The sequence below is a fragment of the Arvicola amphibius genome, chromosome 1, assembly GCF_903992535.2.
Source record: "Arvicola amphibius chromosome 1, mArvAmp1.2, whole genome shotgun sequence".
Classification (NCBI taxonomy): domain Eukaryota; kingdom Metazoa; phylum Chordata; class Mammalia; order Rodentia; family Cricetidae; genus Arvicola; species Arvicola amphibius.
Window position 1 is genome coordinate 153706244 of NC_052047.1, and position 15746 is coordinate 153721989.

Consider the following 15746-nt stretch of genomic DNA (forward strand, 5'->3'; position numbering starts at 1 on the left):
ATATCCCCCCTTTTCCTTTCTCCCTTTCCTCTTCTTCTGCACATTTTCTCTCCTCTTCCTCCCCCTCTTCCCTTCCTGCTCCCTCTCTCTCCCTTCCCCTCTCCCTCCCTCTTCCCCCCTCTCTGGCTTCTATGCAGTAAGCAGCTTTGCTCTGCCCCGCTCTCATCATCATGGTGCTGTTTTGCCACAAGCCCAAAAGAACTAGATCCAGCCAAGCGAGAACTGCAGTCTCTGAAAGTGGGAGCCCAAATAAACTTTTCTTTTTTTAGAAGCTGTTTTCTTCAGGCATTTGGTCACAGAAACAGAAAGATGACCAACACAAAAAGTTTTCAGAAACTCAGAATATTGTGGAAAGGTAGTTGTTCTAAAATTCATAAAATTTAAGTATAATATGTCAAAGAGAAAAGCTGTGGGAAAAAGAATAAAATATTGCAGAGAATGGACTTTCTAGTAAAGAGTTCCGTGGACATCAAGTAGTCTCAGTTATATAATGGTATATCTAATAGTCTACCTGTATTATACACTATAGATAAATTCTGCATCATTTAACAATAGCTGTTTAGACAGATGTTTGGTGTTAGAGCTAGTCTGTCCCACTGACTGAATTGGCCTGCCTATCTTTTCATTACAAAATGGCTTTGAGTCAGCATTACTTCACCTCATCAACATTAGGTGTAAAGTCCATGCTAGAAAATTCATGCCCATTCATCAGATTCCTTGGTCTTAGAATCTCCTTTGGTCCACCTGACCAGATTCAATCCCAGATTAATTTACAATAGTGAAATCAGCTCATGCTTGACTTCCCACATGTAAAGGAAAACATATTCATTGCTGTTATTTTTTATTAATGAAATGGAGGAGAGGAATTACTGAGGCAGACAATAAAATTCCGTTTCTGAGAGGTCTCTTGAACAAAATGAAGTTCTCATTCATCATTGAACTTTCCTCCTTGACTGAGGCCATGATACTTCTAGGAAAAGGTTCGTTTTCTTCTATGAACCTGTGGTAAGGCAGATGACAGGAAATCACTCATTAATGTCATCATAAAGAATTATACAATTTCGCCGGGCAGTGGTGGCATACGCCTTTAATCCCAGCACTCGGGAGGCAGAGGCAGGTGGATCTCTGAGTTCGAAGCCAGCCTGGTGTACAAGAGCTAGTTCCAGGACAGGCTCTAGAAACTACAGGGAAACCCTGTCTCGAAAAACCAAAAAAAAAAAAAAAAAAAAAAAAAGAATTATAAAATTTCAGCAGCACTTTAAAGAGATCTAATAGGGAATAGTCTTGAACTACCTTTTTTGTTTCTTCTTTTGTGTTGGCCTTGGAATCCAGAGCCTTAAAAATGCTAGCAATGGATTCATCTGAGATATATTTCCGAGACCAATCATGTTGTTTCTTTTAAATCTTAGTTTTAATATTTTTTTCTCCTACTCCTTGTGTTATTTATTTCCCTTTCTCCCTTTTGCCTCTCCTATATATTCTGCTTCTCTCCATTTATATTTTATTAGTATGAGTAAACAACTATTTCAATTTATGCTTTTTCTCTCATCCCTTTGCTCAAAGAATTCTGTGTTTTCCTTTTAAGTAGAGCCACATATACCTCTACGAAGATTTATATATTTGTATGGTTGTTTTGCTTGAATGCATACCCATGCACCATGCATGTTTCTGGTACCCACTGAAGCCAGAGCAGAGTTGTTGGATTCCCTGGGGCTGGAATTATGGATGGTTGTAAGTCAACACGTGGGTTCTGGGAATCAGACCTTGGTCCTTTGTAAGAGCATCAAGCGCTCTTAAGTATTGAGCCATCGCTCTAGTTCCAGCCATATAATTTTAAAGTTTATTAGTGTTGTTCTTTTTTGATGAATTTCAATTCTATATCTCACTACATTAGCTAAGGAAAATTTATTAAATCTCAAATAGTCATCGAGATATAAGTACCCTGAGAGGTAGCTTCCTAGGTAAGATAAGGTGGAAAATCCTAGAAGAATTCATCTGATAATGCCTTCTCCCTTTTAAATTTTCTCACATTAATTTCAGACAGAGATTACTTAAGGAATTCCATCTACAGATTAAGATGGTCCATTGAACAAGGCGTATTGATGGATTAAGAGTCAAGTGGTGGCCGGGCGGTGGTGGCGCACGCCTTTAATCCCAGCACTCGGGAAGCAGAGGCAGGCGGATCTCTGAGTTCGAGGCCAGCCTGGTCTACAAGAGCTAGCTCCAGGACAGGCTCTAGAAACTACAGGGAAACCCTGTCTCGAAAAACCAAAAAAAAAAAAAAAAAAAAAAAAAAAGAGTCAAGTGGTGGCGCTGGTGACAGTGTTTGTGCAGCTGGATGGTGAGAACTACGGTTGGCTAATCAAGCAGAGCTGAGTATAAAAGCCAGCACCAGGGTCTCTGTCACTGCACTCTACCCCAGGTTACCCACCTGACTTCTTTTTATGTGCTTCTTCTGGTGATCAGAGTCTCACTAAAGCTACATAGGTCCTCTACTGCTGAGCAACATTCTCAGCCCTACTCACTTCATGTAGAGTAATTTATTTAGTTTCAGTTATAGAAAAAGCTGTTTAGTGCCAAATAGTTTTACAAAAATATATTCACCTACCACTAGCCACAGATTAGGGATGACATTACTGATGCTTAATTCTTTCTAAGTAATTTGAACAGGATATATCACAGAAGTTAGTAGCTTCTGTTCACCGAAGGAGAAATGATAGACTCACCATTTTAATCTTCTGTTTGTCTTGCTTTGTAGGTCCACTCAGTTACTGTGCATGCCATAAACATCTCCAAGACAGTGAACAGGAAGAGATATCCTGTAAGCATCCTACCACTTCTCTGTACCCCAAGAGAAAAATATAGTCTTTACTTAGTAATTTCTTTATTTTTGAGAATTTTATCTAGGTATACAATGAAATACAATATTTTCTACTCCCATTTTTTCCTCCAACTCTTGGTTCAACCCCCAGTTTCCCCTCCCAATTTCATGTCTTTTTTATAGCCCATATATGCATATGTGTGGAGCCATCTAGTGGACTAATGACCATATCATTACAGAAGTATGATTCTTCCCACAGCAATTATCTGCTTCCAATAGCTCCTTAGAAAGGGTTGGGGCCTGGTGTTCATCTGCCATGTCTATGCCAGAATTTTAGCTGGCTTAATCTTGTGGAGATTCTGTGCAGGTAAGCACAGATGCTGGGGGTTCTCTATAATGATAGTGATATCATTCCCAGAAGATGGCATTGCAGCATTCCCAGCCATCCTTCAGCTCTCACATTCTAATTCTTCTGTAATGTTTCTTGTGCCTCAGTGCTGGTGAGATGTCAAACCTAACTGCTATGGAACCTTTTATTCAAACACTAAATATACATTCTTTTTCTAAGCACCCTATAGAACTTTATCCAAAATCTATCACATATTAAGACACAAAACAAGTTTCAACAAACATAAGAAAACTGAAATTAAATTCTGAGTTCTATCTGACTACAAAGTGATAAAACTAGATATCAACAGAAAAAAAATACACTACAGGGAGAGCTATGCCTTTAATCCCAACACTCAGGATGCAGAGGCTGATGAATCTCTGTGAGTTTGAGGCCAGTGTGGTCTACAGAGCAAGTTCCAGGACAGGCTCCAAAGCTAAACAGATACCCTATCTTGAAAAACCAAGCCAAAATAAAAAACTAAAAACTCTAAAAAAAACTATAAGAAGTATATCAAATCATGGAGCTTAAACTGCGTATTGTTGAATAATTGTGTTACTGAAGAGACCAAGAAGGAAGGAAAAACCATTCCTAGAATTGACTGAAAATAAAAATATGACAGACCAAAATCAATGGGCCATGCTGATGACAACCTGAAAGGAAAGTTTACAGCACTTGGTGCCTACATCAAAAAGGCATTTCAGGTTAACAACAGTTCAATAATTCATCTTGAAACCTTGGAAAAAGCAACAACAAAGCAAATTTCAAAACAGTAGCTAGGAAAAACAAAACTGGGAAACAAAAAAATAAAATTAAGAAAATGAAAACAAATAAACAAAAACCAATGCAAAGAATCAATATAATGAAGAGTTGGTCCTTTAAAATAAAACGATTGATAAACTGTTAGCTGAATTAAGCAAAGGAAAGATAGAGAATATGTAATAAAACAGGAATGAAGAGAGAGACATTATAACACTTTCCAACAAAAATTGGAATCCAGAAAGACATGCTGTAAGAACCTATATTTCACAAGCTTGCAAGACCTAAAGGAATGGAGGAATGTCTAGATGCATTCAACATATCAAAATTAAACCATAATGAATGAAAGAGTTGAAACATCTCCAGAAATGAGACTAAAGAGGCAATAAAATATCTCCTAAGAAACAGCCATGGATTAATCATAGAATTCTCCCAGAACTTGAAAGAAGAATTAAGAACACAACTCAACATTAGTTTTATGAAATAGCAAAGGAGGAAGGTTCCCATGCTTGTCAGCTTTTATGTAAGCCAGATACAACCTCCAGATATCTGATAAGGGAGGCCATGCCTGTGAGGAATTGTTTTGGTTGATGACTGATGTGGCAGGGTCCAAACCACTGTGGATCTCATCATCCCCAGGCAGGGCAGTGTAGGTTGAATGCATATCACCATAGAACCTCCACCTGACGATAGATGAAGAAAATGACAGAGCCCCACCTTGGAGCACCGGACTGAGCTCCCAAGGTCCTGATGAGGAGCAGAAGGAGAGAGAACATGAGAAAGAAAGTCAGGACCGTGAGGGAACCTCCAGCTGGCGACAGATGGGGAAGGTGACTGAGCCCCACATTGGAGCACTGGACTGAGCTCCCAAGGTCCCGATGAGGAGCAGAAGGAGCGAGAACATGAGGGAGAAAGTCAGGAACGAGAGGGGTGCGTTCACTCATGGAGACGGTGGGACAGAACTAATGGGAGATCACCAACTCCAGTTGGAATGGGACTGATGGATCATGCGACCAAACCCGTCTCTCTGAATGTGGCCAACAGCGGGGGCTGACTGAGAAGCAAAGGACAATGGCTCTGGGCTCTGATTGTTCTTCATGGACGGGCTCTGTGGGAGCCTTCTCAGCTTGGTCGATCACCTTCCTGGACCTGGGGGGAGTTGGGAGGACCTTGGTCTTAGCATAGAGTGGGGAACCCTGATGGCTCCTTGGCCTTGAGAGGGAGGGAGGGGAGGTATGGGTGGAGGGGAGGGGAGGGAAGCGGGAGAAGGAGGGGAGGGAAGGGGGGGAGGAGGGGAAGGAGGGGGGAGGAGGAGGGAAGGAGATGGAAATAAAAAAAATAAAAATAAACATATGCTATAAAAAAAAAAGAAAGCTAACATGGAGCAAGACAGAAAGTCTGAGAGCGAGTCCGTAAGCAATGTTCTCCTCCTGTTTCTATAGTGCCAGTTCCTGCTTGAGTTTCTTCCCTGACTGCTCTCAGTGATGGACTGTGACCTGAAAGTGTGGGCTGAAATCAACTCTTTCCTCTCATAAGTTGTTTTTGGTTAGTGTCTTATTACATCAGGAGAAAGCAAACTAGAATGCTTTCTAAACTCTACTTTTCAATGCTAAAACTCACAGAGGTATAGCTATGTTGTAGGAAGGAGAAAAAAATGAAAAGATAAAGTTTCCTGTATCCTATTCCCTTAATAGTTGAAAATTCATGCATATATTTGATTATATGATAATTGATAGCTATTGAGAATGGTGAATTGATACATTTCTGCCAAGAAAATAATGGGAATCATTGTATATTCTTTTTTTGTAGTGGATAGAACAAGTATATTTTCTTAAGGATAGCGAGACTCTGGAGAAGATAAAAAAGTGATACATTTTCTTTTGAGGTTCGGTGTAATAGGACTTATTTAATGGGGAAGCATATATATTTATACTTTACCCTACCATTTAGTAAATGGTACTTCCTACATTCCTGCATTCCTAAAGAAATGCACTTCCTACATCGATAAAGTGATCCTCTCATGTGTCACTGACTTGATTTTTGTTAAGACTCTATTTACTGTGGTGTAGTGACTTGGATTTAGCTTTGATTGGCATAAATGCTTTTCAGGTTATTAGACCCATGACCTTAATCAAATAGCTAAACATTCATTCTTTATTTCATCAGAGATACACAAGCTTTTATCTATATCTGTATTTATTTATTGTAAAGTTTTCTCAATAATACATAGAAATAAGAAAAATGGAATGATGAATTACACACATATATAGTTTGGAACTAGTCTATTAACCATAACTCTTTTATGTTGAAATAAGGAGCGCTTTCTTAATTCAGATAGGAAGTTAGATACAAGTAACATCTAATGGCATCAATTTAAAGTTATGGTTTAGAGCCCAGCTGTTTTGGCTCCTGTAAAGCTCTGGGCATAGACTAGAAGGATAGTAGTCCACCGACAAGAATTCAACACCATGGCTTCAAATTCTTACAAAATTTGCTCAGAATCTCCTCCTTCTTTCTCTGTCTTCATCATCCTTTCTCTTCACACCAACAAACCTAAATAGCTAAGTGTGCCTATGTTCTTAGTGCCACCTGCACAGGACCACAGAGACACAAACATAAACAGCCTTAAATAGTTCTACATGGACCCTCTAACAGACAGATGCAGAAACACATAATGTCCTCATGGCATAGTGCACACAGAGCAGAGTATACGAGCCTTCCAAATTATATCCATTGTCAAGATAAGCTTCAGTCTATAGACTACAGCACTTTTTTATTTTTAAAATTAATTTATTTTATACCCTGACCACATTTCCCCTCTCTCCTATTTTCCTATTCTCTTCCCCAACTCCCCCTACCTGTCAATCTATCCCTCTTTTGTTTTTGTTCAGAAAGGAACAGGCCCCCCATGGTATATCAAGTTGCTGTAAGGCAAGGCACCTCCTCTTGTATTTAGGTTGGGAAAGGCAAACCGGGATGAGGAATAGGTTTCCAAGAACCAGCCAAAGCATTAGGGACAGCTCTTGCTCCCATTGTTAGGAGTACCACAAATAGACCAAGCTACACAACTGTCATATGTGTGTAGAGGGCATAACTTTGTCCATGCAGACTCCCTGTTTGTTGGTTTAGACTCTGTGAGTTCCTATGATCCTGGTTAATTGTTTCTGTCAGTTTTCTTGTGATGTCCATGATTCTGTGGATCCTATAATCCTTCCTCCCTTTCTTCAGCAGGATTTCCCAAACTTGGTCTAATGCTTGGTTATGAATCTTTGAATCTGTTTCCATCAGTTCTTGGATGAAGGCTCTCAACTACAGCACGTTCACTGACCAAGAGTATATAGCTAATATAAGTCCATATGGATGCCATTTCATTCTTGGAAGAAGAAAGTCTTACTCTAGCAAATTTGATCTTTTAAACCCTTGGGAAATCTGGTCTTAAGGATGTGGGTACCTAGGAAGAACAACCTGCCACTCATAAATGTCTCGTAGCAACCAGGAGGAATCAGGATTGACCATAATGCTTCATCCACAAAATATCTGTATTAATATTTGTAAGATTTTATATGATCATGCAGACTTTGAACTGTAACATGTAGCTTGTATCACACTAATAATAGGCGCATATGCCTGAGAGTAAACTTATGAGAGGACTTCTGGTGATTTGGCTGATACTTGACTATTTTGATCCTCACTGAAGGCTTAATTCTAAAATTGTGAAGACATTCTCTTAGAAACCCAGTACTTACGTATTGCCACAAAGAAGATTGTATACCTGAAGTCATCATCAGTTCAAGTATTATTAAAAACACTCCTATTAGTGTTGCGAAGAGGCTTAAGATGTTCATTGTCATAGTCCAAATCAGCTAGAACAGATTGAAAAGTATTGTCCAGTCATTGGAAACTATTCCATAGTCCTCTCTGCAAGTGTATTCTTATAGAACTATAGAAATTCTAATCTTCCTGGCATAGTGAGAGCACCAGAAAGATTGTTAGAACTGCAGATTGGTTAGGCTCCTAGTAGGACCAAACAATTTGGGGGATAATAAAACTTTTGAAATGATGTGCAGCTACTTATTTCTCTACTGATAGCAAACTCAATGTTTACTCTCTCCTGAGTTAGTAGATAAAGGGACAGAAAAAAGGTGGTCTGTGCATGAGATATTTTTCAAACTATGGAATAAAATCAAGTGCATATAAATTGTAAATAGAATATAAAACATTCCCATGATATTGACAAATTCACAATATTGCACGGCTTTACATTGCCAGAGATCTAATACTCTAGAAGATTTCTATGGTTCTTGGACATCAGGAAAGCAAAATTTGGGGAATTTTCTTGGGCATACAGGTTCTATCTAGCTCAATATGAGGAGATTTTCTTTTTGATGTACAGAGTTACACATGGTTGGAGGTCATTACCCAGGCCACATGTTTGTATGTTTGTCATCCTACATACTTCAGATAATTCATGATTTATGATGTTGCTAAATAATTGTGTTTTATCTACATATAATGCCAGGGAGGAGATATATTATTTAATATTGTTATTAAGAAGAATAACTATTATTCCTTGTCCATACTCACAATAATTTCTTCCTAGTTCATAAAGCTAGATAGCAAGCATGACAATTTGAATCACTAGATCCTGAAACCTACCTCAAAGAACAAAACCCTTCATGTAAACTGTTATATGTTGTACATTGATGTCAGTTCATTTATTCTCCAGGAAAACGTCTCCTTTGTAGAAAGCAAACCAGTGAAGGCTATGAAGAATTTTACCTCAAACTTCCCTGGAAGCTGACTCCCTAAAGGCTAGCTTTCATAGTACTGAACAGTGGTACACACTGTGCATTCATGGAACAAAGATATCAGTGGGCTTCCTTAGCCCTGGGCATTGCATGCTATAATACCAACCTGCCAGGCACGTTATGCTCACTGGTGCAATAGTGGCATGACCAGAAAGCCAGCTGCTTTCTGATTGGTTCTGAGGCCTATTCCACACGATGGATTCCACAGTTGGTGCTGTAAACATCATCATATCTGGGGATATCATAGGCCATAGAGGGAACCTACTAATAATCTTTTATTAAATGGTTATGTTGTCAAGCTGCCTTCTAAATATTTATGTTTATGCCCATAGCTTAGTGCTGACTTCACTCTTGGTCAGAGAGGTTTTTTTGAAGTGGGTCATAGATAACGCAGAGGTCATAACTGGTGAAGATATTTAGAATAAATGGCTGCGAGTGCTCAGTCGTAGATGAGCAAAATTTACCATATTGTAAAGGGGATAAGAAAGAATAGAAGCGCTACAGGCTAAGGAGAAAGAGAAATGCTGTCATCTAGATATGACACGGTTGTTGCTTTTTATCAGCTCAGAGCAGCTGTGGTTGCCTGTATAAGAACTACACAAGAAAAAGCCAGTCAGAATCCTCAAATTGGGAGAAGGGCTCCCAAGATTTCACCCATAGCTGAGGAACTATTGACAGTTGGTGGCTGCTGAGGGAGTGAGAGTCACTTTTCTTTGGGGATGTGACTTCTGGCAGATTGCCCATACCTCACTGGATTACTTCACATCCTCAGTACGAATGGTCTCGGGGTGATTAATAAAATAAGAATGTAATAATAATAATAATAATAATCGATGGCATGAAGTGGGGAGGGAGATGGATTGAGAGGGGTGTTCCAGGAGGAGTCAGAGGGAGATAATGGAGGGTATATATGATTAAAATACACTGTATGAAATTATTTGTATAATTGCATATATAAAATTGCATTATGAAATTCAAAGTATAAGAAAATTTCACTAGACAAAAGGAAATAAAACTATGTTAGGTGTCTGTTCTCATCTACTTTGAGACTGAGTCTCTTTTTGTTGTTTGCAATTGCATATGTCAGGCTGGCCAGCCTGGGATTGTCTGGGGATTCCATTGCCTCTACTCCCATCTTGTTGTGAATCACTAAAATTACAGATGTCTGCTAGTGTGCGCAGCATTGATATGGATTCTGGGGATCTGAACTCAGGTCCTTTTGCTTGCACAGACAGTGAGCCATAACCCTGGCCCTTGCTTCTCATAGTTTGAAGTTGAGGTTTGTTAAGTCTTAAGAAGTAGTGGCCTTTATCATCATGAATACTTGAGTATTCGTGTATGACAATAGTACTATTTCTGTACTTTCTTTGTCTGAGATGACATTAACCACTTCACCTTTCTTTGGTTCATGTTATGTTTCTCATACTTCAAACACCGCCCCCACCCCCCCATGGCTTCCAGGTAGATGGCCGGTCACACAGAGGCCATGCTCATTCCTCACTGGCTTAGATTTCCTTTTTAAAGTTTGTATTTAGTCTTTGGAAATTTAATACTTTTATTGATAATGAAAAATTTTCAGAGTCTTCTGACTTACCATGTGATTTGAAGGCCTCCGCTGCAATGCTATTGAAAAACTTCCTGATAGGCTAAACTGGAAGCAAATACCACATTTGTTAATACCCAGTCACTATGTAAAATATAAGCTTCAAGATAATTCTAGAATTCTGCAACATGAGAGATACCAGCTTGGTTCCTTAGTTGGGAATACTAAGAAAACAACTCAAGAAATAATTCAAGATTTGTATGTATGGAGATGAAAGCTTTGAAGGTCCTATTCACTAATGTTATGGTTGTAATAGAAATGGGGTTCAGGAGCATCATGATATGTTCTTTTTCAGGTAGGCATGGGGATGGTTTCCTAGGGAATAGGGATTGTGTATACTTGGATCAGAATCTATGACATATAAGGAATACATTATTTGTAGTTTCTATAGAGATGATGTTACTCACAAGCAAAGAGGCCCAAAGTGAGTATCCTGAAGTTCCAACGATAGGGGTATATTCACTGTCCATTTCAAATGCAATATTTTGAGAAAAGTACAGGAATGTCCAGAAGTATCCCAGGCTCTGCACAATCAGGCTGGTCATTAATTGCACAGTCTGAAAGGAAAAGACACCATTCTTAGAGTTCCAGCTATCTCTTAGAAAGGAACTTGCCTCAAGACGAATGCCAGAATGAAGAAAGGTGGTGTTCTACCACGGTAGTGACAGCTTCCAGAACTTACGAAGAGGACATCAGCCGTGACACAATGCTCTGTGTATAGGTCTAGGCCCTCTTGTCATGTTTTATCAAACGTAATCAAGTCACAGACCTATTCTGTCACCACAGAGACGTCTCAAGTTCTACTCTTCCTGTGACTTTCCCACTGACTTTTGTTACTCCTGGTGATCACTCACCTGGTTCTCATAGATTTTAAATAGTCACCTAATTTCTCAAAATCTGGGAGTCTATTAAGGCTCTTTGTTCCTATTTTCACTTGATCTCTGTTCTTTATTCTTCTGAGAAACTTTCCATTGAGTTCTTTTATGAAAACACCAACTGACCAACCAAGGTGATTCACACCCGCAATGGCTTGGTTTGCTTGAGGAAGCAGGGTTTGTAGCTTGAGGACCCCTATGCCACATAGATAACTTCCCAAAACACAAATAAACAATTCCTATTCCCCAAATCAGTTGGCTGTCTCTGTGGAGTCTAGTTTTGGACTTTGTGTTCTGTTCTGTTTGTCTGTGTTTTTCTTATTTAAAGAACATAATCTTGATGACTATAGGCAGACAGTATCTTAAAAATCAACTAGTGTTATTTCTCCTACTTTGATTTAGTTGTTTTTGTTTCTTTTCCTTCCACATAATCTTTGACTACCAATAGGACTTGCTAGGATTTTAATAGGAATTTTGCCAAACCCATACACCAGGATAGGAAAAACTAACAGTTTTACTATGTTGAGCTTTGCAATCTATAAACGTGTCTTATTATTGATGTAACCTAATTTGAACTTTCCAATAGTATTTAGTCATTTTCAAATTATAAGTTCTATATATGGTTTCTTTAATATTTGTATTTTTTCTTTGGGGATTGATATCTTCAAGTTTATTATTATTGTACAGAAACACAATTCATCTTGTATCTTGTGCCTTTGCTTAATTTATTTCTAGATCCCCTGTGCCCACATGTGTGCTTATATGTGTGCATGTTTTGGTTATTTAGGGATTTTCTCATCTAATTTTTAATCCTTTGTGTATAACTTCTAATCTGGCTCTGTCATTCAGTAGTATGAGTGGATGATGCAAAATTGCTCAGGCAAAGTATGTAGTGGATGGGACGGCCTGGGCGTGCAGTAGCGTGTCTGTGAGAGGGTGCGGACAGCACAGCACCTGTGTGACCAACCACTGTTCACAGGGCTGTGTCGTCTGCAGCTTCTTCTGGGTTTACTGACAATTTGCTCAATTCATTTGGGACATGCCATCAGTTTACAATAGAAATAATTGATAGATGGTTATAAAAAAAGAATATTTTTTCTCCATGTCCAAATTCAGTCTATGTTTTGGTATCATGTCACCTGCAGAAACCATTGTAACAGATCTGCCTCCATTTGAAGAGTTCATGGTGCATACAGAGGTGGTCCAGGTCTCCTGTGTTAAGGGGGACAACCTTCTCACAGTTGACCTGCTCACTGGAGCAGCGTCTTGTTCTTACCCCCAACAATGTCAGTTCCTGCTTTACCCACAGACGATTCTGTGGCATATTCACGAAGAGGGATCTGAGGATATCTCCTGTGAAAAATGTGGACAAAAATCAATATAAATTAAATCTGTTAGTGACTATTATTCTTCTCTTGGGTAAGGTTCCTAAGCCTGAGGGGGAATCTAATTCCACAGCTGCCATTCACTTTTTAAAAGATACTTGATTGTTCCCTGACCGACGCTTTTGAACCAGACTACTAGTAGTAATATTCATCTCTCAAGAAGTTAGACTGTGGCTAAGTACCAAATGATAGCTGCTCCATTCCCATCAGTCCCTCTAGCCCCCACTCATGTGTCCTTGTTGCAGCATCAGAAAGTTCTGGCTCTTGGTAGCTTTGATTTAGCCTATTACTCTTTATTGGTGTCATGGAAGTTCAAGTGTGTCTCAGGGGTGTCTGACTGGAAGGATCTGTGTCACACGCATACACTAGCTTCAGAGAAGGATGGAAAATAGAATACTATAGAGAGTAGGTAGGTTTCTTAAGTTAGTGAACGAGACAGTGGAGGGGGTTTCGGTAGGTAACTCATCATCTCCAACACTGATAGCGAGGGCAACGCTTCCTATTTTGTAGGAGTCACAACCCCTATTCAGCTTCTGTATTTAATACCCATGAAAAGTATTCTTTTGATTCTAGCTGGTCTGAACAAAGGTGGATATCTAAGCCACTTAGTGGGGCACAGGGTAAACTTTCCCTGATGATCTGGCAGAGTTTGATTGAGAAGATATTAAAAGCTAGAAGCCATGGCATTATTAGGTTTTACCTGTTGGAAGTCTGAATTCGTATACATTGTATAAATACTCATATGTTGCTCAAACCAATAAGCGACAATTTTTGGGTTTTTTTTCCAGCCAAAAGATTGACACATTTTTTATGTGGCTTTCTAGATAAACATAGGTTTGAAAATTCACTTCCCCACCCTTGCTCTCTACCCCTCCCCCTCTCTAATGTCTGACCAGTCTTTCCCCTTTTCCTTCAACTGCTGTGCACCGTCGTATCTAGAATTCAGCATTGCTTCCAGATCTTGCATTTGCACGTTCTCTTCTCCTCATATAAGCCACAAACTCTGGAGGTTTCAGTTGCCTTAGTAACGGCCCATTGGTCTTCGACAGGATGAAAATACACAAAGGAATATCAAAAAGCATTTTAGACGATGCTTGAGTTAAAAACTTACCCGTTACGAGGTGACGACTTTTAAAATATGTAACAAACTCCGTCAAAGGCTCTTCTCTGCGGCAAGAGTTGCCTGTAGGGTTATACTGGGGAGGAAAAGGAAGCTGTTATGGAACTGAAACTCACCAGAAAGTCGTGTCCAAAGCCAGTCCCTAACGTTTTCTGTTGATGGGTCATGGATTCCCTACTCCGTATGATCCTAAGGGTAGTAGGGGGCAATCCTTTAGGGGTTTCCTTTAGGTCTAGATCTTCCTGCTCTGGATTTCCTGCGGGCAGCACCTGCCTCAGGGGCGCTGGCACCTCCATGTGTCCCTCATTACCTCTTGTCGATCCAACGCTGCTGCGGTTGTGTCCCAGAGCAACCGTGAAGGACGCCACGCGAGGAGGGTCACGCAGACACTAGTTCTGCCAGCCTGTGGAGGTTCCACCCAGCCTTCAGGCCCGCAGGTACAGATGGGGTTAGGGAATGGGACCAGTGGGAGAGAGGCTAGTGCAGACACCCTTTACTGATCCGTAGTGAGCACACTCTAGCCATTAAACTGAAGAATATCTGAGCCCAACTACAGGTTGGTTTTCTGCTACAAAGACTTCCCCACCAAGCAAATGCCTTTCACTGTTTTCCAGTAGATTGATAGAAGCAAGTCCTTCTATTTTGAGTCTCCTCAAAGTCTAGATAAGCAAGTCCTTCTATTTTGAGTCTCCTCAAAGTCTAGATTCTAGACTCTAGAAGGAAGAGTGCTGTTGGAACCACACATCTGGAGGTGCTTGGGCAAATATATCTTCTATGGTCCTTTGTCTTTCTGCAAAGTCAAGGTCACAATTGTTCTGTGTACTTCCCAGGTTCAGAAACTAGATTGCACCAATCTGTCACCCACCCCGGACAGGAAACTCTAACTAAACTCAATGAGCAACACCCAAAAAGAAGGCATGGAGGCTGGAGGAGAGCTTGTTGAGAAGAGATCCAGAGGAAGATGAGAGGGATGGTGTGCGTCTGTGTGTGTATGAAAAATGACTAAAATCCATCATATAAACATATAACACTATCAACCAAACAAAAATAAACTACGGAAAAGAGGCGACTGTTGTGATCGAGTCCTAAATATATTTTATAGAATCCTAACTTGATAGTCATGTTTATGACGCCAAGAGTGATTAAACTATGGGTCCCCAGTCACTGAACATTTAGTGTAAGGGCACTAAGTAGAAGTGAATAAACAAATGAAGGTCATTCGTCCAGCTTACTTCGATTATGTTGAGTCTCAAAAGCAAAGGTGGTTTGCCTGCTTGCTGAGTAAAGGAGTGTTTTGCACAGGCAATTTGTTGAGGCTTCCAGTATCAGGTATTTTGTATATTATATAAATTCATGGAATAACGTCCTATTGAGAATAAATGTGAATGACAAAATTTATGCATTGGGAGTAAGAAGTGGAGACAAGAGAGAATGTCCCTTCCCTCTGGAGTTTACCTTGTGGGGAGGGTGGGATGAGAGATGATCCTGCCTCCTGTATGCAGGGATTAATCAGACTGAGAGATGATCCATTTTAATGTTAGGAGGTCAGACAAATAGAACCCAGCTTAGGAGTTAAGGGGTTGACAGAAAGAGGTCCCTGCAGATGCCCAAACTTTAGGAAAAGTATGAAATGACGACTAAATCTTCTGAGGGTTGTACATTGGGTTGCTAGATTTTGTAATATGGAATTGACTGCTGTCATTGCAAAAGCTGGCCTCAGAGGACAGATGGGGGCCAGACTTGACCTAGAGTGGAGTCAAGGAAAAACAAGAGGTGATAATTGGGAGATAATACATACTGACCTCTGGACCTCTGCTTTTAGGACAGAAAGGCAATAGCGTTTTAAGGTGAAACTAACAATGAGTGGGTGCTGGTGGGGCCTGCCTGTGAAGCCTGTTGAGATAACAATGGGGCAGCAAGACTTGCGACTGTGACCTCTGGAATATACCCTTTGTCAGCACAGACTGTTGTAAGGTCTCACCTTTCT

At 40.0% G+C, this 15746-nt stretch overlaps 1 protein-coding gene across 1 annotated transcript; it reads right to left on the minus strand.

Annotated features, from left to right (window-relative positions):
* Positions 1–2730: 2730 nt before the first annotated feature.
* On the minus strand, positions 2731–14055 carry LOC119803328 (membrane-spanning 4-domains subfamily A member 13-like). The gene is made up of 6 exons (XM_042054428.1): positions 13938–14055; positions 12531–12607; positions 10787–10936; positions 10371–10427; positions 7715–7831; positions 2731–2841 (listed from the first exon to the last, which is right to left on the minus strand). The coding sequence occupies exons 1-6, from the start codon at positions 14053–14055 to the stop codon at positions 2731–2733; spliced, it is 630 nt and encodes a 209-aa protein (XP_041910362.1).
* Positions 14056–15746: the final 1691 nt, after the last annotated feature.

Bases quoted from the DNA above. Each gene is read 5' to 3' on its own strand.
- LOC119803328 (XM_042054428.1), bottom strand. From the start codon at position 14,055: ATGGAGGTGCCAGCGCCCCTGAGGCAGGTGCTGCCCGCAGGAAATCCA. The intron at 12,608-13,937 runs GTAGGGAATCCA...CATTTTTCACAG, and splicing joins TACCCTTAGGATCATACGGA to GAGATATCCTCAGATCCCTC. The intron at 10,937-12,530 runs GTAAGAACAAGA...TTTTCCTTTCAG, and splicing joins AGGAACTGACATTGTTGGGG to ACTGTGCAATTAATGACCAG.